The sequence below is a fragment of the Pezoporus wallicus genome, unplaced genomic scaffold, assembly GCF_028554395.1.
Source record: "Pezoporus wallicus isolate ANWC-B61680 ecotype Strahan unplaced genomic scaffold, APGP_CSIRO_Pwel_v1 contig_8209, whole genome shotgun sequence".
Taxonomy (NCBI): domain Eukaryota; kingdom Metazoa; phylum Chordata; class Aves; order Psittaciformes; family Psittacidae; genus Pezoporus; species Pezoporus wallicus.
The window spans coordinates 252,956-277,488 of NW_026637192.1; the positions used below are offsets into that span (position 1 = coordinate 252,956).

The 24,533-nt window shown below is 40.9% G+C and overlaps 1 protein-coding gene across 1 annotated transcript; it reads right to left on the reverse strand.

Moving 5' to 3' along the window:
* Positions 1-1,055: 1,055 nt before the first annotated feature.
* On the reverse strand, positions 1,056-24,030 carry DCP2 (decapping mRNA 2; the record flags this gene model as incomplete). Its single annotated transcript, XM_057403863.1, has 11 exons — positions 1,056-3,593; positions 4,300-4,351; positions 6,080-6,190; positions 6,755-6,878; positions 9,340-9,447; positions 9,557-9,669; positions 10,978-11,130; positions 12,513-12,611; positions 13,028-13,155; positions 16,808-16,959; positions 23,942-24,030. Coding segments are annotated over 11 exons (1,296 nt in total), but the record flags the coding sequence as incomplete, so codon positions are not given.
* Between the last annotated feature and the right edge of the window lie 503 nt (positions 24,031-24,533).

A 24,533-nucleotide genomic window follows, 5' to 3' on the forward strand; every position in this document is an offset into this window, starting at 1 on the left:
GCAAATCCAAAAAAGCAACTCTACTACAGTAAGCAAAAGTTGAAAAAAAATAATTTCTTACTCTAAAATGACAATGCAAGAACAAGTCTATTAAGAATATCCAGACCTGAAGCCTGCTTTGTTTTTAAAAGGAATTGTTAATAACAGCCACAGGTAGGTGAAGGAAAAACACAGCAAGCAGTGTTCTCAAAACACCTAATTAGGAAAGTTGGAGCACAGCAGAGAAGTCTGGAACTGTGACTAGACCCAAAATCTTACTTGAGCCTATTTATGCAGGTTTGGTCTAAACAATTTACATTTGTATTAAAAAAATGTTTTGTGTAATAAATAAAGCTATTGCCCTTTTTTTTTTCCAGTACCACTGTTTCCAGACTTCAAACTGTGTAAGACACAGCTACGTTCAAAAGCATGCATGTCAGCTGGTCAGACAGTGGAAGTTAACAGCATTTCAGCACAGAACGTACATCATTCCATCAGGCAGATGACTCTTCAGTCTGAGTTCAGAGATCAAATTGTTCTGTTAAGGACAGTGCTAAAAATCTCACAGTAAAGCAGGTAGCTTCTGTAGTACTAACTAAATTCCCAGCACCCACACATTTGTAGTTTTTTTGTTAAATGTTTGTTTATTCCACAAATTCTTTAATTTCAGGAATACTGTGTGATCATTTATAATCTCAATAATCCCATACAGGCAAGCATTTCTAAATTGAGAAATATTTGTTTTTCAAGTATCTTGATATCAACTCTCCAGTTTGACATGCACACAGTTGTTTCTCTGTGTCTAGTTCCCATAAAATAAAACCTCAAAGAACTAAATTCTGTATCTCAGTTGTTATTTCTTCACTGTTTTCCAGAGGATAATGTAAACTGTACTCCTGAACTCAGAAGTAATTATAAAAGGATGGCGAAATAAAAACAACATGAACAATAGTAAACAATTTAAAAAGTTCACAGTGCAGGGCATAATGGAACCCATAAGTTAGATCACATGCCACCACACTTATTAAAAATCTTACTGAGAAAGCAGAAAGCAATGCTACAACAAGAAAGAGTACCCTTATACAAAAAAAGTAAAATTTATTGCATATTTATCACATTTATTTGCAACTCACATTAAGGCTAGATTTACTAAAATCATGACATGTATAAATCCCGCTTTGGATTGCTTCATGAAGCAACCAATTTCTCTTATACTGAACCAATCTTTCACTAAGAAAAAAAAAATACGACCCAGTGAATATAGAGGGCAGGCAGCATTTCCTTTTTATAGGACACACTTGCTTCATTCAACAGATTTTGTCTGGGACCTGATTTCCCAAACAGTTGACAGAAACTCCAAATTCACTGTTTCATTAGCATCCCCTTTATTTACAGAACACTAGATGAAAAGTAACTAATTTATCTGAAATGTCAACTTATTTATTAAAGATTTCCACAGCCTGATATTTAATCATGCCTTAGGAGAGTCCTATTAACTCCACAGGCAGTAGCAGCTTAAGGATATGAATATAAACTTCTGCCTCACCATGAGTAAAGGCACTTTTGCTGGGAAATCAACTACTTGCACTGAAGAAGTAACTAAAGATTAGTCTTCACCTGAAGCTGAAACCTCTTCCAGCATTATCCCACCTTCTCAATTACTGCCTTATGCCATTTACTGTTTTAAACAGCCTTTGGAATTTATATTTTTTTTGTTACAAAGTGAGACAAAGCTAGATTGAGCTATTTCACCATTTGGTCTTGAAAGACAAGGCCCTCAGGACTCTTGTCTGCCAGAAGGAGGAAATGCTGCAGTCTGTTTCTCCTGTTGCCTGATACAGAAGTCCAGCATTCCTACCACCAAGATTATTACAGTATTAAGAGTCCCAAACCACCTGGTGCCAGGCAAGTAAATAAACCAGGAGACAGTTCTAAAGCTATTTCTGAGGAAAAGCACTAGTTAACAGATTAGGTACGGTAGATGAAGTAGGGTGGTTGAAGGAAGACCAGGATTTATTTTTTTTTGATGACACAAATTGCATAAAGACACAGTGCATGAGCGATACACTGTGATAAGGGTGTAGTTCATTCAACCTATGAAGTTACTAATTACTCAAGGTTATTTTAGAGAAAAGTCCATTTTTAAATCCAGGACAACATGCTTGCTACCACAAGCTGCAGTGACAGATTATTTCAGTGCATTTCTCTCAACTGCAAAGCACATGTTCAGAACCCCTTAACTTGGATCACGAAGGCGATTTAACCATTTGTCACCGCAATTCTGAGGTGTCATTCTCCTCCCCCCAGTCTTTAATATTTTTAACAAAGAGAGCTTTGTAGCTGAAAATAACTGAGGCTACATCATTCAAATGCTAACTGCCAGTGCAATTCAATACTACTGGATATATACAGAGCATACACTACACAAGAGAACTGAGGACAACAGCATAGAATACAATATTGGACACCCTTACAATAGTTACTGCAAGCCTGATTAAGCCATTTAGTGTCACACAATGACTCTATTATCCATGCACCTCCCTTCCTCCTCAGCGAGATGTACAGAGGCTTATTTACATTCAGTATAAACTCTACACAAGTAACCTCTCACAGACAAAGCTTAAGCTTTGCTTTCCTGAAAGTGGCTGCAACTGGGATAACAACATTTCACAACTTCTTACCCAGCCGGGGACAGTGCAGAAGAGTTGAAGCTAGACACTTTGAACAGCTAAGTTCTGCCATTCTTCCCTTAAGTAAAGAATGTATCTTTACTTAAGACAGAGGCAGAGTAGGTAGAAGAAGTCAACATGCTATACATTTGGCTCCAAATACTGATTGCCACCCATCAGAACCTATCCATGTGCAGGAAAGAAGTTACTTTGGGCAAGCAACTGGGACAGAGAAAGGATGACAGGCTGAGGCTAGGTTTGAAATGTGCAACTTGGTTTCAAAATCACTAGGACAAAGGAGTCCTGTGAGAATCAAGTAGTTTCATTGCCACTGCTGTAATATTGCAATGTACTACACAAAATGACTTAATGGGTCCAATAATTTACATCAGAGCAGTTGAAGTTTCGCAAGCTGGTATACTCTTAACAGTTAAAAAAAATTAAAATCAGTGACATTCTACAAAAGACTTGGCAAGTTTAATAACAACAACAAAAAAAAAAGAATGCCCTTTAATGCACAGCTAGGAACAAGTGAACTGAACACTGGAAAGGTACTTCCGTGGACAAAGGCTATACTGCATTTAAAGTGCAACAGTTGACTATGCCACTCCCATACTACAAAGAGAACAAACCCTTCCAAACCACCAGTCAGTCCCTGCATTGCATTTAAAACCAAACAAAATAAAACAAAAAAAATCCTGAGAAAGAGTAAGGCTGGATAAAAAAAAACCTCAATTGCAACAGGCAAGTCTGATTTTTGTTCTTAATAAGTGTGCTGTCAGAGGTCAAAACTTTTCATTATGGCATCATGGTCAAACTTGAAACTCAAGAAAGCTCTTGATGAGAAAGCAAATTTGTAATGGCCATTGCATGCCACAGATTGTCTGTCCACTTGTTCTGTCAGTGGATCTTCAATGGAACAACACATCTCATATGCTGCATCTGCTTAAAGAGAAGATAGCATGAAACAAATATTAAACACATAGTTATCAGTAAAACTATCAGTAACAATACAAAGCCATACCTCAAATGTATACTCAGTACTTATGATAAAATTTTTATGTCTGTTCATAAACAGGAGAAGGTATCTCAACCATATTTATAAGTCATCCAGTGGTTAGAACAAATTTTCCAAGTCACAGCAATTTGGGGACACTTTTAACAGACAGCTTTGCCCACAGGTGTTGATTTTTCCAAGTTATTCCTTAATAAGGAGGACAGAATTATGGCCCCATTTTCTGAGCACTCTCCAGAGTAGTCCAATGCCAACTGCAGCTAGTTACTAGTGGGACAGAAAGCCATGATCCAACACTCAATTACCAGCATTATGTTGAATCAGATGCTATTTTCCTAAAACAGCTTTGAGTTACTTTTCACTCAGCCACCAGATTTATCTGAGTCTTCATAATTTAGGAGAAGACTTGCAAAAGCAACATGAAACAGCATACAAAGTTAACTAAACTTAAACCAAACAACCACCAAAAAACCCTAAACCAGCCCACAACAACTCACACTGCCTTAAAAATAATACAGCTTTATAACATTTGGCATTTGGTAGGATAGCATACAAGGAAAAACCCACAACCACTATTAGTCAGGTGCCCTCAGCCTGTAATACATGACAATGGATGAAAATTCAGACTGCACTTGCCTGTTTCAAAGTTATCTTGAAGTCTTCTTGGATTAAGCCTTTTTTCACATTTCTGGTTGAAAGAATGACCGTACATTACACACTTCATAAAGAAATGGCATTCTATTTCTTGGGGTATAGCTTAAACATCACCTAAAAGGCATGCTGGTTACCTTTACTTTCATGTATCTCCTGGTGTGTGAATTATGTTACATATAACTCAGCACAAATTCTGTCATGTCACTTTATCTAGTAAGCATGCTTCAAGTCTACAAGACTTTCAGAAGCATGCAGCCTTTTAACAGTCAACAAATATTTTCTAAAATGCAGACTTTCAGGGAAAATTCTGAGTGCTTTCTAAATGTTTTTAAGCTGGAAAGGTCTTGCATATGAAGGTGCGGAATAGAAGTTGCACATGCACAAGACCTTTCTTCAATCGACATGTCCCAGAAAGCAAGGGGAATACATGTGCAAACACACTACTACTGCCAATTAAATTAGCATGCATTACAGACACAAAGTTGGAATTCTCCAGGGAAGAGTTCAGTTTTAGTCCTAGGTATGCTGCTGTAAGTACACAGAGAAAAGTATGGCACTTTGCACACTGTGTGAATTAAGAGTTCCCTGGCCTCCAAATTGTATTAGAAAATTATCACAGGGACATGAAATACTTAAACTTCAAAAGACTGACAATCATGAAAATGCAAATGAAACACCACAGAAGTATTTAGAAAAGTCTGTAAAGATCCTACAATGCGACTGTGGAGTATTAACAGTTCTACTTGTTTCCCTCAAGAACCTACAGATTCCCCTGCCAGTTTTCTCCTATACAGCCAAATTTCTGGGCAGTCAATTCTTTCACATTTTATTCTCAAACCCAAACACAACTAAGCATTTCTTGCTACACTGAGGGGTTTACAGGACAAGAATTTATGGTTTCTGCACTCTTACATGAAAAAGAGAGAAGGTAATAACCACAAGCCCTAATGGGAAGAATCTAGTTTACAGCCTGTAAACAAGCAAAACTAAAGCCTGGATGAGCCAGCCGAGCTGTATGGAGAACTGAGGCTCACTGCTGCACAAGAGTCAACAAAGTAGAATTGGAGAGCCATAAAGAAGGGTTAGAGAGGGTAGGTATCAGTGTCTGTGTGAAATAGACATTGTATTTTAAAAAAGAGAGATATCTCAGCGAGTCTTCTCCCAGCCAGCAGAACTGCGGGGACAAAGACAATTAGTTACTGCAGGGAAAAGGTAACAAAACAAGAATGTCATACTGGAATATACAAACTGCTGTAGTTCTACTGTATGATTAAAAAATTCTATGAGATTCTGCAGTTCAAGTCAAGTCTGTATCATAACATTTTTGCTAGAAAGGGAAACAATAAGCATGCATTACCACTTTGTATCTAAATATTGCATAACAAAACTCTGTATTTACAATAATATATCCTATGTGAATAAAAAAAGACATACACTGCAGTGACTTCTTATGACACACCACAGCAGGCTGTTACCTGACAAGAATCTGGAAAGCTTATGGTCTACTAAAACAGCTGGCAAATTTTTAACTGCTGTAACAAGTCTTTACTTCCAAAATGTGAACTCTGAAGTTTATACTATGCTTGTCTAGAGATGTATATGCATACAATGTAAGAAATACCATATTTCTAAACACATACCAAATATTCTGATCAAATATACTTGTGATAGATATGTGCTCTTTTTCAGCAGGACACTGGCCTAAACATTTGTTAAGCATTACTGGAACCTGTTAATGAGACACCCACCACACGTTTCTTACCAAGGTATGATTTGGCTTAACTGGTTGGCTATGGACTCCATTTGTTCGCTTCTTTTGGTTGGGAATGTCTTGATACTGCTTTCTGCCATTGCTCCTCAAGCACTGACTCTGCTATTAAGTCCAAAATGTAATAAAGAGTTGAGTTTAAATGGCAGCATTGAACATCACTGCACTAACACTTACCAGTAAAATCTGTCCTCCAAATAACCTCAAAATATGTAAAAGGCATCTTTTGTAGACAAGCTGGAACACACTGGAATTAACTGAACATGCACTCAAGTTACAAAGCGTCACCAGCTGCTACTCAGTCTCTCTTACACTATTACAGACACTGCATTACACAACAAATTCGGCTCAGTGAGTTCCCATACACTGATACATACACAGTAGTGGTACCCAAAATATTTCAAAAGGGTACGTGGAGGACACCAAAATGGTGAGTAGTAATTACTATCTATACCTGAAACAACACAACAACCACCTGATACCCACCACCTCTAATGTCAGATAAATCTCAGGATCCCCAAAATTTTTCTCCCCCACCCCCCGCTTTTTTTTTTTTTGCATGCTATGGTGACAAAACTCGGTATTCTCAAGCCAGAGAGTAATACTTCTGAACAAAGACATCTGTTTTAAATTGTCCAGATACATACGTTTGCTAATGAGACAGCTTACCTTTATTTTCAAAACTTCAGCCATCTCAGTATGATTATATGGCTTCTGTGGCTGTTTTGGCTTCACACACTGCTCTCCTGAAAAGCCATCTGTAAACATCTGCTGATTGCAGCGAAGTTTGGATCTGGTACAGGAAAAGAGAGTGTCGTGGTTTAAGCCCAGTTGGTAACTCAACACCAGGCAGCAGCTTGCTCACCTCCCTTTACTCCCTCCTCTGGGCAGGATGGGGAGGAGAATCAGAAGAACATAAACCCCACAGGTTGAGATCAGAACAGTCCAGTAACTAAAGTATAATATAAAACAACTACTACTGCCGCTAATAATGATAAGGGAAATAACAAGGGGAGGGAATATAAAACTAAAAAGGGAAGGGAAGAAAAATAACAATAAACACTAGTGATGCACAATACAATTGCTCACCATCAACTGATAACCCAGCCCAACCTGAGCAGCAAGCAGCCCCTTACAGGTAACTCTCCCCAGTTTATATACTGAGCATGACATGCTGTGGTATGGAATACCCCTTTGGCTAGTTTGGGTCAGGGGTTCTGTCTCTGCTCCCTCTCAGCTTCTTGTGCCCCCCCCCCACTGGCAGAGCATGAGAGACTGAAAAGTCCTTGATCAGGGTAGGTTGCTATTCAGCAGCAACTAAACCATCGGTGTGTTATCAGCATTGTTCTCAGACTAAAGCCAAAACACAGCACTGAACTAGCTACTAAGAAGGAGGAAAATAACTGTTACAGCTGAAACTGGGACAGAGTATATAACACAACTTCAAACCTATTGGCAGCTGAAAAAATAGTATGAAAGAATTTTCTGCTTTTTGAGACCAACCTGGAAGACAAGCTTAAGTAACCTAGAAGTGGAAACTGTAATAATGCTCACTGCTTTCATGCAGCTTTGTTTTGCCTGCTGGTAGGAAACCTATGTTCTGCACTAACAGCAGATTAGGTTCATGTTAGCATTTGTCCTGTTGTTGTCAGTGTTTGTCTAATTACTGCAGCGTAGCATTCTCTTCGGTCCTACAGGTTTTAAAGTTTGCTCTACCACTTTTCACTCAGCTGAATCAAAAGGCAGCAGCATCTGCTCCCCTACCAACTCCCACAGGATTTTAGCTGGCTAGGTACCTCTGATGGTACTTGAAAGACCTACTTTTAAATATCCTATTTTTCCTCTGTGGAAGTGCAAAAAATCACTGAACTTGACACACTGGAAGTTACCTATGTGTTCTAGCTTCTGGTTTTTGAATTCCCATATATGTGACTCTAGAATCAGTTTTGACATGTGAATTTACCAAAAAGGTGGTATCATGACATTAATTAGCTTCTTATCCTATTTACAGTCCTATGAGATATGCCTGTAATTTTACTTTTCTTTACTAACACATTCTATTACTGTATATATGGTTTGTGTGGCAAGGTTTTGATAGTGGGGGTACTGCAGGGGTGGCTTCTGTGAGAACATGCCCTAAGCTTCCCCCCATGTCCAACAGAGCCAGTGCCAGCCAGAAATAAGATGGATCTGCTACTGGCCAAGAATGAGGCCGTCAGTGATAGCTGTGGCACCTTTGAGATAATTCATTTGAGAAGGAAAAAAAAGATACTGTGCAAGAGCAACTACAGCTGGAGAGAGGACTGGTAACATGAGAGAGAAGCAGCCCTGCAGACACCAAGGTCAGTAAAGAAGCTGGGGGAGCAGGCTCCAGGCACCAAAGCAGAGATTCTCCTGTAGCCTGTGGTACAGACCATGGTGGGGCAGATTGTGCCCCTGCAGCCCATGGAGGACCCCATGCTGGAGCAGGCAGATGACCAAAGGAGGCTGTGACCCCATGGGAAGCCTACAATGGAGCAGGATCCTGGTAGGAACCGTGGCCCCATGAAGAATGGAGCCTGCGCTAGAGCAGGTTTGCTGCAGGACTTGTGACCCTGCAGGGACCCACGCTGGAGCAGCCTGTTCCTGAACAGCTGCACCCCATGGAAAGGACCCACGCTGAAGCAGTCTGTGGAGAGCTACAGCCTGTGGGAAGGATTCTGGAAAAGTTTGTGGAGGACTGTCTCCTCTGGGAGGGACTCCATGCTGGAGCAGGGGAAGAGAGTGAGGAGACCTACCCCTGAGAAGGAAGGAACAGCAGAGACAATGTGATGAACTGACTGCAAGCCCCATTCCCTGTTCCTCTGCACCACTGGGTGAGAAGGAGTTAGAGAAATAGGGAGTAAAGTTAAGCATAGGAAGAAGGGAAGGGTGGGGGGAAGGTGTTCTTAAGATTGGGTTTGAGTTTTCATACGATTTGATTGGTAATAAATTAAACTATTTCCCCAAGATGAGTCTTTCTTTGCCCATGACAGCAACTGATGAGTGATCTCTCCCTGTCCTTATCTCGACCCACAAGCCTTTTGTGATATTTGTTCTCCCCTGTCCAGCTGAGGAGGGGAATGACAGAGCAGCTTTGGTAGGCACCTGGTATATAGCCAGGGTCAACCCATGACATACTGAAACACAAATACTCTGAGAAAAAGGACAAGCAACTTGTATGAACAATATTTTATATAAAGTATATAGAGTTATTAAACTGACCTGGTTCTTACCTAGCTTTTTCCAAGTTGGGCCTGGAGAGTGTGCTCCCTGTAGATGAAAATCCATTGTCACTATCTGAGGAATCTCCATTCCTTCGGGAAATCCATTCCCTCAGTGGTCTGTGAGCAAGGAGAAGTGCGGCAAGACCTACTTACTACAAAACAAATCTAAAGAAATTAAAGTTGTCTGAAAGGCACTGGCCCAGCCTTTGCCTCATTTCAAACATACCTGATGAAGGGAATTGCCATAAAAAATTTGTTAGGTGCTAAACCCAGCTTGGACTTTGGGGTCATGTCATTTCTGTGGCATGGTAATTTGTCAATGGAAAACCACTCAATATTCTAGAAGAACAAGAAGTAACATGAAAATACCCACTACTGTAGTCTTACAGAATGTTACAAATATGTATCAACCAATTATTTCTATTAATTAAAAAACTGTAGTGGAAGACTTTAATTAAGGGACCACATCAGGGTTTTTCACAAAAGGTTAATTAACAATGGAGTCATTCTCCTGACCTCTAATACAGAGTAACAGATGGTACAGCATATACTCATTGAAAGATACAGCACTTAAAATATTAAAGGTGTTACCCAGCAACTAATTTTAGAATGAGGGTTTCAAACACCAACCAAATCACTGACACTTAATGCCATAAATAAAGGTAGAGGCTTTCAATAACTTCTAAAGCCATTACAATTTTTGCTGGTCTTATTTAAAATGCCACCAAAACCAGACCGCCTACACCTGTTCAAAAATTATGAGAAAGAAGGGGAATAAGTTTGCAGAGTAAGTTTCAGGTTTTGTTTTAAAAGAGAAAAACATGGGTAAAAGACAGGATTTTCATTACAATTTCTACATTATTTTACCTATAAAGGCTATATACTTAGCAGAATGGGGAACAAAATCAGGAATTCTGAATATACAGTATAAAAGAACTTACATGAGCTTTTCTGTTACAGAACCTAGCCCCAAAACCCCAAGTCCAGATAAAATGCGTAATATGTAAAGAAGTTACAAGCTGAACTGGTTTTCAATATAGTTCTATAGGGGAACACAAAAATGGCATGCCCCTTTGTATTAGATCAGGTGAAGACAGCACTTCAGCAGGGACACAAAAATCTGTCACTGTAAGAACTCTTCATCATCCCACACAGATGGTCACTGTTACACAAAGTGGGATGCTTTTAAAAAAAAAAAAATTAAAAAACCACAAAGTTCATCATCTTTTAATTTGCATCTTGGAAACAGGTCTCTAATGCAACAAATTAAGACAATCCTGTCTAGTCAACTACAAGTACCTTTTCCTATTTAGGAAGGCAGATGCCCTAGAAAGGCAGATACCCAGTTCAGTAGCACCATCTGCATGAAAATATGGGGAAGTTTTAAACTGAACTTCAATACAAGGAAGATAAGCAAAATTCAAAATTATGGATATCAGAAACAAAGTTTCCAACAGGTCTGCTACTCTAGTCTTTGCTTCTTTCACAAGAAATTGACAATACCCTACAATGCAAAGATACCATTTCTACCTTGTATTAGAGGTATTCATCTGGCTTGGAAGTTCCATTATTTTACAGACCATTATGTTTAAAAATCAAGCTCTGTAACACCAAGTTTCTACAGATTAAAATGAGATTAACACATACCCGAATTTCCCTTCTAGTTTTGGGGTTGAATTTTGTGTTCTTGGGAACTCCTGGAATGATGTACAGGCGGGCTAACTGATCATTAATTCGCAGCTCAATGTATTCTTCTTTGCAGATATAATCTTTTATGTCAAACCCAGTTTCTTCAAACACCTGAGAAACATGTAGATGATTCTATGAAATCAGTGTGCATATTCAGACTCTTTCTTTCAGAACCTACCACCACAAGAGAAGGAATGACTATTTTTCAGATCTATCCATGAAAGCAGGCCACTGGTGGGGAAAACAAGCCTTTACACACAGATATACTCTCAATAATTGAAAAAGAATCTAAGATTCTATGTTCTTTACATTTCTTTAAAGCAGACAGACCTGTTATAAAAGTTAAAACTACTCTATTACACCTTCATGTAGTAATTAATTAATATGGATGGAGAGCCTCTAGCTGCTCCTCCATGCTGCCGGATGCTTGGAAATCTTATTCACAATAAAAACTATTTGGGGAGTAAAAACATCTTCAAATTCTAGACAGGTTTTACTGGCACATCAATTTTTCATCATCAGTTTTTAGTGTCCTACACTCAGACATCAGTAACTGCTAACATGAAAACGTATTTCATGTGTGTTCATTACATAATAATGCAATGTTAAGATATAATGCCTTATTTTGCTCTTCAAAGTCCATATTAAATATGTGAGTGGTATAGAAAGCACCAACAGGGAATCATAAATATGTTTTTTTTTTCATTCATGCATTTTGATGGGTATATTTAAAATAAAAATCTATGATTTCTCAGATACTGGTTCAGTCCAACCATGAAGAAAACTAATGCATCTTACTACTTTTATCTTAATATTCCCTCTCAAAAATTCTGGATGCATTAGGTTACATGAACACTGAGTTTATACCAGAAATATTCTTTTACAGGCTATTTTTAATATGTAGCTTCACTATCTATCCAGATCTCCAGCGGCCATAAATCCCACAGATTATTTTTCAGGTTTTATTTTCCATACACACTGATCCTTGTTTCTACGTCACTGACAAATAGGAAACTAAAGTTCTTCACAATTCTTGCTTAATCTGTTACAACTTCCAACTCAACTCTTTAGCCTCTTTACATAGCCCAGTGTACATAAACAAAATTCCTGTTCTACCTTTTCACAGTCATGGTGGCCCTTAAAATTAATATTCCAAAATCCACAAAGTACGTAAGATTTCCAAAGCACCAAAAAATAATACTTAAAAGTACATAGTTCAGCAAAGAACTTTAAAAATAGTACTCACTTAACAAGTTAGTGCAAAACAAAAACACTGACAGTGATTTAAAATTATATAACCATATACCCTTGATTATCACTCTAGAACTCAGAAAAGCACTAAAAGCTCTAGTGTAAGACTTCTGCAAGAATACACACTATTTACATGAGTTGATTAAAGAGGAATCTAAGTAAAATGGCTTTTCATCCAATACACTGTTGCTCTCAGCAAAATTTTCTTTAGATTAAATTTATGGGGATAAAAAACAGCTTACCTCTCTAGCAGCACAATCCTGAGGAGCCTCTTCTTTATTTACTTTCCCTTTTGGAAATCCCCAACCAGACTTTGCTAAATAGCCCTGAACCAAAAGAACCTGCAAAATGCAAGGGAATGCAACTGTCAAACACCTACTATACTAACCAATTTCTGTTAGATCTCTTCCCTTCACCAAAATGATACTTTAGCCTGGAGGAAGGAACCTGTGTTCTAGCAAGAACTGTAACTTTCTTTTCTAGGGTCATGCAACTCCGAATAAAAATGAAACAAAACTTTTATTTTTAAATAAATAATAAGAAAAAAAAGTGGAAAGTGAAAACCAAGTGAAAGTGTGTTTATTGTCTCCCATATATTTCTGTACACACTCAACAGTGTCAAGTAACTGTCAGGTCTTTGTGAAGCTGAAGCACTTATTTTTAACTCCAGATGAAAAAATGCAAGCAACAATAAGATTACTTCTGCCAGCATATGCCATCCTTCCCTCCAGCCCTTTACAGCTATTTCTGTACTCACACTTTCAAGCGTTTCATCGAGGATAATTGCACCATAGGTTGGTACTCCCATTTTGTATTCTTTCCACTCGTCTAAAACCTTTTGTACGTCTTCACCTTGAGGCAGTAAAAAAGGGCAGTGATTGAAGAGTACAGCAGCATGTTAAGGAAAATGAACTTAAGCATCCAGTCTCAAAACACATGCAGACATACAAGAGATACTGATTCAACATTTGCAATAACAGCACTCCCTCCCCTGATTGTTCACAAGATATATTTTCTTGGAAGTAAAAAATATTATGAATAACCCATTACCAACTCTAAAGGTCAGAAAGCATCAAGCAATTTGGTAATTCTAATACAAAACAATTAAAGAAGAAAATAAAAAAGATGGAGCAAGACTTGTCTGAAGGAATGCCTCCCCTAATTTTGAAGGAATAGTATCCATGTGACAGTTATTTTGAACTTTTTCATTTTAAAGACAAAATACAGTTTCATCTCATGTTTGAAGCAGAGGTAAATTTTTCCCATAATCTCTTGTTATACTACAGAACAGAATCTGTATTTATGTATTTACTATGTAAAAACATTATTTTAAAGGTAACAACTTACAGAGATTTGAATTCTAATACACTTCACCAAAACTCACTGTGCAGAGAAAGCATGAACAACTTTTGTAACTCAACCCTGAAAGCAAATTTACAAGCCCTTAGTAAAAGTATAATATTGTATGCTACATATAAAACTATTATTACCAAATAAAAATATTCCATAGCAGAGTACTTAAAAATACAATACTGCAGCAGAAATATTTCTGGCAAATGTGAGCTGGAGGAACTCACCAAGCCACTCTCCATCATGCATTAGCAGTTCTGGTCTGGTGGGCAGGTACCAGAGGATTGGAGGCTGGCCAGCGTGGTGCCTCTCTACAAAAAGGGCAGGAAGGAGGATCCCAGAAACTACAGACCCGTCAGCCTGACCTCAGTGCCAGGGAACGTCATGGTGCAGATGATTCCAAGTGAGACCATAAAGCACATGTGGGAAAACGAAGGGATCAGGCCTAGTCATCATGGGCTCATGAAAGGCAAGTCCTGCTTTACCAACCGGATATCCTTCTATGACAAGGTGACCTGCCTGGTTGATGAGGGAAAGGCTGTGGAAATTAGTAAAGCATTTGCCATTGTCTCCCACAGCATTCTCCTGGAGAAACTGGCTGCCCATGGCCTGGAGAGGTAGATTCTTCACCATGTAAAAAACTGGCTGATGGCTGAGAAGTGGTGAATGATGTCACACCTAGTTGGTGACCAGTCACTAGCAGTATCCCCCACGGCTTAGTATTGAGACCAGTGTTAATATCTTTATTGACAATCTAGATGAGAGGATTAAGTGCACCCTCAGTTTGGAGGCAACACCAAGCTTAGTGGGAGTGTAGATCTGCTGGAGGATAAGAAGGCTCTGCAGAGGAATCTAGACAGGCTGGATCAATGGGCTGTGGCCATTGATATGGGGCTCAACAAGACAAAGCGCCAGGTCTTGCATTTGGGCCACAACAACCCCATGCACTGCTACAGGCTTGGAGAAGTGGCTGGAAAGCTGCTCAGTGACTAAGGACCTAGGGGTGATGACTGACGCCACTGAACATGAGCCAGCTTGTGCCCAGTGTCCTGGTTTCAGCTGGGACAGAGTTATTTTTCTTCCCAGTAGCTGGCACAGTGCTATGTTTTGGCTTCAGTCTGAGAGCAATGTTGATAAGACACCAACGCTTTAGTTGTTGCTCAGTAGCACTTACTCTGATCAAGGACTTTTCAGTCTCTCATGCTCTGCCAGTGGGGAGGGGAACTAGAAGCCACAAGGGAGCAGAGCCAGGACCCCTGACACAAACTAGCCAAAGAGGTATTCCATGCCACATCACATCATGCCCAGTATATAAACTGGGGGGAAGTCACCTGGAAGGGACAGATCATTGCTCACATCAGGCTGGTCAGTGGTCTGTCAGGGGGTGCAGACAATTGTATTGTGCATCATTGCTATTTTCTGAGCTTTCTTTTCTCTTTTTCTGTTGTTCCCTATTGTTATCAGTAGTGTTACTATTGGTATTATTTCTATTAGCACTGTATTTTACTTTATTTCAATTATTAACCTGCACTTACCTCAACCCACAGGTTTTAAATTCTTCCAGTTCTCCTCCCCCTCCCACACAGGGTGCAGGGGAACAGGGGTGGGAATGAGCAAGTGGCTGTACAGGACTTAGCTGCCATCTGGGTTTAAACCACAAAACCCAGGTAGGTAGCCAAGGTCAGTGTAATCCTGGCCAGTATCAGAAATAGCATGGCCACCAGGACCAGGGCAGTGACCTGTACTGGGCACTGGGGAGGCTGCAGCTTGAATTCTGTGTTCAGTTCTGGGCCCTCAATACAAGAGAGGCATTGAGGTGCTGGAGCAGGTCCAGAGAAGGGTAACAAGTTGGTGAAGGACCTGGAGCACAATGAGGAATGGCTGAGGGAAGGGTTGTGTTTAGTCTGGAGAAGAGGAGGCTCAGGGGGGACGTGAAAGGAGGATGGAGTGAGGAGGTGGCTGGTTTCTTCTCCCAAGTACGAGGCAATGGGACAAGAGGAAATGGCCTTAAGCTGCACCAGGGGAAGTTTAGCATGGATAGCAGGACAAATTTATTCGCCAAAAGGGTGATCAGGCATTGGAACAGGCTGTCCAGGGCAGTGGTGGAACCACTGTCCCTGGAAGTGTTCAAAAACCATGCAGACGAGGCCCTTAGTGACACCGTTTAGTAGTGGACTTGGGAGTGCTGGGATAATGGTTGGACTTGATCTTAAAAGGTCTTTACCAACCAAGCTGATTCTGTGAAATGAACAAATAGCATCAATTACATTGTATGTTTCCTTCCCTGCTAACAATTACCAGAAGAATTTTTTCAGTCTGAAAATATATTTATAATTAAAACCGTACCTAAAATAAAAAATAACTACAACATATTGAGCAACAAAAAAGCATATTTTTACATTTATTGTTAAAATACATACTGTAGTTTTTCAAAAAGTAAATATTAGTTTTCAAACAGAGATTTTGTGTAGTGAAACCACAGATAATAATATTGTGAAGTATTTTGTGCAATGAAACCACAAACAACACTACCATGAAAGTTAGAAGCAAAACTCCAATTTCACATAAAGAACATACAGGAAAAGTTTAAAACTCAAACAGTTGCTGGAGGAAAGCCAGAAGTTTCTCCTCCAGCAAGGAGTGCACATTCCAGTGGCCCTTGTAAGCAATTAAAAAAGCAGAAGCCAAACATATGAATTCAGAATAAATGCATCCTCTCCCCTATCAACAGAATTGTTTCTGTTTTCTGCTTTGTAGGAACAAGCACCAGTACTTCCAACAAATACATACCACTGGGGGAACACATACCACCCTCAGCTATATTAGCATTAATGTCACCATTTACTTAGAAGGGGATTAAATTAAGGAGCCAGAACACCATGAAGAGCTCCAACAGCTCATCTCTGAAACCCACCTCATCTGCCACAATGCAAACATGAAGAAAAATCAAAGATCAGAAATTGCCTATTTCCCATAGTTCTTTAGCAGTCTAAGAAACATCTCTTTTTGTGGATGCCACAAAATTTTGGAAGCAATTTACAGGTAAAAGTCACACAGGTAGCAATACTAACTTATAATCACTAACACAAACTGACATTTTCCTGCTGCGAGTATGATATTTCATTAACAATATTCAGTTTACATATTAGCCACCAAGACGGAAAACAATCACAGTAAAAAAGGATATCAGCTTTAGCGAAATCTCTTATCCCACACTGAGGTAATCCTGGTGTGTTTTGCATATAGAAATCCAAGTAAAACCAATGGGCAAGTTCAATCTGAAAACAGACTCTGATTGCATTATCTCTCTCTTCACTTGGAATGTGCAAAATAAATCGGCTGCAAGGAAAGAAAGAAGAGTAAGACTAACCAAATCTATCAACTTAAATAGATCTAACAACAAAAATGCATGCAACAGTGTAATTCCTGATCCATTAGAACAGAGCAACAGACCACCAGATCTTCCTGGCAGTCTAGACAGCAAAAGGTTTCCACATCAAAGGAAAATACAACATTTTAAATCAAGACAGAGAATGGATCATGATACTCTCTCACAAAAGTCAAATACAATAACTTCTGTAAATTACCTAAGGGAGGGTAAGGACATCTTACATAAACAGCTGTATTACAAGAATGAAAGCATTTCTAAATGTCCAGTAAATGTTCCGTAAACTGATAACAGATATCAACACATTTTTGTCTGGGCACAAGCTGAACAGGGTATTTTCACTTAAAACCACAGTAAACTATTTAGGTAGATTTTAAAATTCAATACAATCCTATTAAAACACAGACAATTGGTTTATTTTTCAAGTCTACTCTATGCTTTAGTTCAGACATTGGCAAAAATATATAGAGTTCCAGGGATATAAGTGTAAGCAGCACTGTGTGACAGCTTTTTTAAGCAGAAGAAGCTTTATTTATTTATAAGATCAACAGAATTTTCTTTTTAGAAATTTAAGATAATCTACCCCATTGAACTTAAACCATCTGACATAGATCTTTTACATTCAGCTCCTGAGTACCAACAACTAAATTCTGGTTCTGGCATAATATCATTGCCAGAACCAGAAATATTTAGAAGACATCTTTACTTAAAATTTGACAAGTATAATTACAGGATGTCAAAAGTGGTTGCCTTTCCAGCCACTCTATCCAAGGACCGCTTCCTGCTTGGCCACTGGAGCCCAGCAAGGGGTCCTTGCCCAGGCTGAGGGACACGGCTGCAGCTTTCCCTTTGGCAGGCTGAAACAGCAGCAAAGCCCAGCATATAATTCCAGGGACACACACACAGGAGACTATCACAGCTGTCTCATCAGCTGCCGCAAAGTGCTGCATTCAACAGAACCTGCATAGACGGCTCACATGAAACAACCACAGAGACACAGCACGTGTCCTGCTCTTCTAGCAGAAGGTTGCTAGTGCAGGCAGAGGTTTGCTAGTACACACTTGACACTCTCCAGGTTCATAAATACACATACATTCATGGAGGGGGTGACCACAGCTCCCTCTTTCCACCTAATACTCCTGCCCAGATCCCAAGACCTCATACCCATCACACAGGTCCCTGTGCTGCCAGCTGGTCCAGCCTGAAGTTTGCCTGTGAACACATGTGCACAACAGATTTGGGGAATATAAGATGTTGACCCCCACCAGGCACATGCGCTGTGACCCAGGGTCCTGCTACAGCCACCAGTGCTCTGCCCCTCACTCACAAGTGTTCCCCCACAGTAACTGGTTCTCAGGACACTCACTGTGCCAGAAGCTGGAAGCCAAGATACCCACCCATATGGGTAACCGGCACTGAGACATCCCCCTCACTCCACTAGCTGACACCCTATCCCCTCACAATTGCTCTCATCACTAGCTGGCACTTCATCCCTGAATCCCTTGCAGCACACATGTACATGGGGTGGAGAGTGAGAGTACACAGAGAGACAACTAAAAAAAGATTTAATAAGATGCAAGACAAGACAGACCAAGGTTATCAGGGAAAAGGCTCAGCAAGACAAGCATACTGACCAGCCCAGTTTTACACACAACTGGCTCTTCTTGCACCCTTTTCTGCCTACCCCCGTTTTGCCCCCTCTCCCCTTCCCCTGCTGCACCTCTTCCAGCCCACGGTGTGGGATAATCACCTCCAACCCCCACCTCCGTTTACAGTCTTATCACATGAAAAGACCAGGCTGAAGTGTCTGTGGTTTCTGGATAGCCTATCAATTAGTGTGGCTGGCAAGTTTAGTTCTTGTCAGCCTCCACTTTTGCTTTCTTAGGTCTGTCTCTACGTATTTTGGGTTCCAATTTCCTCATTTTTCCCTTCATTTACCAGAAGCAGGTACCCAAATAAACTTGCTGGAATATTCCCACCCCTCCCCCCATTAATCAGCCACCTTTGGTTCTCATTACTGCCTCCCTTATTCCTCCCTCAGGATTGTGCCCCTGTATGCCTTGTTTATGGTTTCCTACCTTTCTTATTCCATTTTCCCTGAAAAGAGTCCTTAACCAGATAGCCTTAAAGAAGCAGACACACGCCCTTACATAAATAACCTTATTAATTTCAACAATATTCTGACCTTGTCCTCACCAACAGGGAGGGGCTGGTGGGGAATGTGAAGTTCAAGGGCAGTCTTGTCTGTTATGACCATGAAATGGTGAAATTTGAGATCCTTAGGGCAGTGAGGAGGGTGTGCAGCAAACTCACTGCCCTGAACTTCAGGAGAGCAGACCTTAACATGGGGCTCTGAGCAACATGGTCTAGCGAGAGGCATACCTGCCCGTGGCAGGGATGTTGAAACTAGGTGATCTTTAAGGTCCCTTCCAACCTAACCCATTCCATGATTTTTGCACTCACCAATTTTTAATTGGCAATGCCACCCCACAACTGTTCCTTTATTTTTGAACGCTCAATTACTGCTGAAAACAACCCTTATCTATAAAGCTGCTGTAAAGGTAAAAAAGAATAGCTCTATTTTATAACTAGTTGATGGTGTTTTATTGCCCAGCACTGTAGCTGAACACAAATCTGAAGATACAAGATGCAGTAGTACTAAATAGGAATAAACATCATTATGCTTAGAACAAGTAACATGAGCAAAGCCAATGAGAACACTACTTATTAGTCACAAAGTTAACTCCTAAGTTACTTAGAGTGATGGAAGTCCTAAAACCAGGTACCCCTAAGGTTGCGCTAGGTGCACGGCCTCACGTGCTGCCAGCAGGGGGCTTCAGGGTGGCCTCCGTTGAGAAGAGGCAGAAGCTGCCTGGGGCTGGACACGGCGGGCTCCAGCAGACCCCCCGCAGGGCACAGCCGAAGCCAGCAGCCACAACGTTGGTGCCTCTAGAGAAGTGTATTTAAGAAAGGCCAAGAACGCCAGACAAGCAGAGGAAGAGAGAAAAGGAGTGTAAAACGGTATCACAAACACCAAGGTCAGAAGCGTCTGATTTTTGCCTTTGTTTATCCAAATCCATTTTAAACTGGCAACAACATAAATTAATTTTTACAAGTTTAGTCTGTTTTACCCATGACAGAAACTGGTATGCAATCTTCCCTGAGGCGCAAGCTTTTCCATCTTGTTGAAAATGGGGAGTGAGTGGCTGGGAAAGCACCTGGCCGCAGGTCAAGGTTAACCCACCACAGTCCTGAACTCAAAAGATAGGGTACCAACAGCACTTGGTTACAGGAGAGAGCACTAAGCAGCCCCAAAACGTACATCAAGATTTTTTATCTCCACTTTACTTATGCAGTATAGGACAACTCAGTAGCACAAGACAGCATGACAAAAAAATGATATGTATATCTGTGACCTGTTATTTAACAGAATGGGTCAGAGTGGTCCTACCACTGAAGCTTAAACACACAATAACTTGCCAGAACTAGAACAAAGTGTATCCTGGTACTGTGTAACTATAAACCAGCCTAGGAACTCAGCAAATGTTTTAAGACATTATATACCCAGCTTTAGCTTTCAACTTGTTTTCACAGGCTGGCAACTCTACTCTCTGAATAAGAATGGATGTGTAACATTTTACTCTGAATACAAATTTTAAGTGCAGAACTCTCTTAATTTTAGTTTACCGGCAAGGAAAAACTGTGACAGCTCGGGGGGAAGGGGGGAGTGCATCAGACTAGTGGTTTTAATCATATTTTTGTTATCCTTCAGAGAATAGTTTTGCAGTGAAAGCATTTAACAATAACCACCACCACCATTATCACTTATACTCAGTTCTCACAGAGATCTCAACAGGTGAATATAAAAGCCTTCTTGTTATTTTATACCATTGGGAAAAGCTGTGGGTTTGGTTTTTTTTGTTTGGGGTGAGGGGGTTGTAGGAGGTTGTTCGGGCTTTTTAAGAGCCATCTTATACTGATTCTTTAGTACAGTTTTCAGTGCTTTAAAATTTCAGTATTTGATTATATGGTAAAGGTTACCCAGCAGTTCTTCATGGAGTTTTTTTAACCTAGCAAGCTCAACAAAAACAAACAAACAAAAGAACCACCACACCCACAGACCCCCCCAAGACATACAAAATTAAGATACCATCTAAGGCACCTCTGTATGCCTTGGGAGCTGCCAACAGCCATGAGAATTAACTGTAGGCATTAAAACAGCTGTAGCTGCCCCAAACAGTGGAATTCTTATTTTGACTAGTTGGCTGAATTAGTTGGAACAGCTGCAAGTGATCCAAGCAGCTAAACATGAGCCTCTTTGACTAGCCTGTCTAGCCTATGTGAGGAATCTGAAGTGCTTCAGCTCAAAATAAAACCCGAACGCATTTTAATTCAGCAACATATTATCAGTTGCTGAACTATACTGTGCAGACCTGTCACTATAGGGAAGATAAATTCCACCCTTAGTGAACGAATGTGCACAAACCAGGAGTACTGCGATCAAGAGCAAACAATGATAGAACAAAGCGGAAAGGCTTTAAGCTGAAAGAGGTGAAATTTAGATGAGATCTTAGGAAGAAGCTGTTTCCTGTAAGGATGGTGAGACACTGTTAACAAGTTGCCCAAGGAAGGTGTGCCTGCCCTATCCCCAGCAAGGTTCAAGGCCCGGTTGGATGGGGCTTGGAGCAACCTGGTCTAGTGGAAGGTGTCCCTGCTTGTGGCAGGGGGTTGGAACTGGATGTGCTTTAAGATCCCTTCCAACTCAAATCATTCTATGACTCTATGATCTTGATGGTCCTTCTGTCATAAGGAAATGTATCAAGCAGGTAAATGTATCAAATGTAAAGTGTACCAAGCAGGTGAAATGCCAGATACAGTAAGAAGTAATACTGACTGCACCTCCTGCATACGTGAACTTCTGAAGAGTTTTCTTCAGAGATTCTAGGCCTTTTGCTTCAGGACAAAGGAAAGTATTCCAGTTCAAAGACAAAGTGTAGAAGTCTGACAGATGTTCTAGCACTCTCAAGATACAAATAAAACCAACAGTTCTGTTTTGTGGACATCTAAGCCTTAATTTAGCTTTTTGCTTTTCAATTACACCACCAAAAAAAAAAAAATGCAAACACTCACTAAAAAATAAAATCTCAGAAGTACTGGGCAAGCCTGATTTGAAAGCAGATTGCTTTCACTGTTCAGCTTGGTAAGAGTAATGAGAACAATTGCCATCTCCTAAGAATGCACTAAGTTATTTAAATTTGCAGCTTACACTGCTACAGTTCATATAAAAAGATACTGGAGAACTTGTATGGGTCCTGTAACTTTCCAAACTTGTTATACTGAAATTATAATTATTTTTGTACTTAAGTTTAACCTGCTGGCAGAATTTGAAAAAGAAGAGAGAGAAATACTAAGTATATGTTGTCCTAGCAAATATTCTGAATCTTCTCAATAACTGAGCATGAAAAATTGCTTGCCTCTTCCAAAATTTCCACTAATACCATAGATTGAAGAATGTGGGAAGAGACAGATACTTTAATAACATGTTTATAGCATGAAGCACAGCACCACTGATCTTTCACTTGTTTACTGTTTTATCCTCTCCCTTGAGCCAAGACCTATCAGCCCTTTCACTCCCTCACTACATACCAGAATCCCTTCTCTCTTTTCCACAAGAAAAGCTGGTGAGTCTGCTCCTCCTTTTAGTTGTTTTGTCCATGTCCAAGCAAGGCAACATATCTGAGGCAGGGCTGATCTCTTAGTACTGACGAAAGTCAGTGTGGTAAACTAGGAAAAGATTAAGAGCAAGACAGATAGCAACTACAAGCCCCTGATCTACCTTCCTCAGTTGGGGGGAAGGCTTGGGGTTGAGAGGAGGGGCTGTTTGTGGGTTTGTTTTTTTTGTTCTGAGTTTTAATTAAAACCACCCCACACAACTACATTCATACAAGTTGTAAGACAAAACACCATTTCAAAGGTAGAAGATGACAGCAGCTCAGGGGAACACACACAGTAGGACAGGGACTGACCCTATAACAATGATTACTCATGTGCCTTTCTATCAGCCACCCCCTAGGAGAGACATTGACAGGCTATTTCAGTTTTGTAAGCATTGTGATTCCCCAAGGATTTTCTGAAATAGTCTTAAACCCCGATTTCTATGTGAGCAGTGACCTAAACGACAAGTCCCATCTCTCTGTAGAGTCCAAAAGAAACAAGATGGAAACATGAGCACAACAGAGACCAGACTTAGAGAACTGAAAATTCATTTGCGCATTGCAAACTCCAACTGTTGCATTAGATAAGCAACAAAACACTACTGAGCAAAGCAGTTCTAGCTTCCTCTGGTATTCTCACTTCTAAGCATTTTCACTCTTTTGAAAACAGTAATTCCATTAAATAGACTATCCATCTCTAATAACGTTTCCCTCTTGTATGCAAACACTTCAGAAGGGCTTCATTCCAGGTGCTAAGACAGCAGGAAAATTTCATGCTAAATATCACATCAAGTTCTAGGGGTGACAGGTGAATTTAAAGGTCCAAAGGGCTGCACTGTAGATGATCAGAGACTGAGATCTTCAAGGGGAAAAGTGCAGCCCTCAACCCCAAGAAAACTGAACCTATGTTTTAAGAAAATTTAAATGTGCAGCCTTTAGGATAAGAAAAGCTAACCATTTCAACCTGAAACGACCAACAAGCAAGAGAGGTCAGTTTCAGACTGAAGGATATTCCTTTGGCTCTTACTTTTCTGTCTCACTGCAACATTCTCTTCTATCAGAGATAAATCAGCAAAGGGGACTTCCCGCCACCGCTTCTAAATGAAGCCCCACTTCTGAATGGTAGAGTACCGTATCAAGCCATCACTACACACATCGCATCAATCTTACAGTTCTAACTCTTCTCTCACCGGCCCAAGCACCACCGACACAGTTCTACCTTCTTCGGTCCAGCAGCAGGGGCTTCCCAACACCGAAAGAAACACCCCACGCACCATGTCCGTGCCTAGCTTCTCCCTTGCCACCGGGCTAGCCCTACACCGGGTTCTGCCGACGGTGCCAGCGGCCAGAGGAAGCGGTCGGTCCCCGCCGGAGCTGCTTCGTCCGGGAGGGCGGCGCCCTAAGATACGAAACCTTGACGGGGGCGGGTGCTGCCCCACACAGCACGGGGTGGAAGGGGGAGCGGCACCGAGCCCCTTCCTTCCGCTTCCCGGCCGAGGCGGTACTGCCGAGGGCGCCCCTTTCCCGGGGCTACCCCATTCCCCAGTCCAAGCCACCCCACTCCTCCCAGAGCCCCACCACCCCACCTAGCACTTCAAGCAGTCCCGAGCGGGCCCGGCCCCATGCACAGGGGAGGGGGGTCAGGAAGAGAGGGAGGACGCTTAGCCCGCCCCCCCGCAATAGACTGCCCGCGGCACCACAGGACAGCTGGCGCCGGCGGGCCGGGGCTGCCGGGTGTGAGGCGGGCCGGGGCTGCCGGGTGTGAGGCAGGCCCGAGAGCGCCCCCGCTCCGCAGCTACCTGCACAGGTCG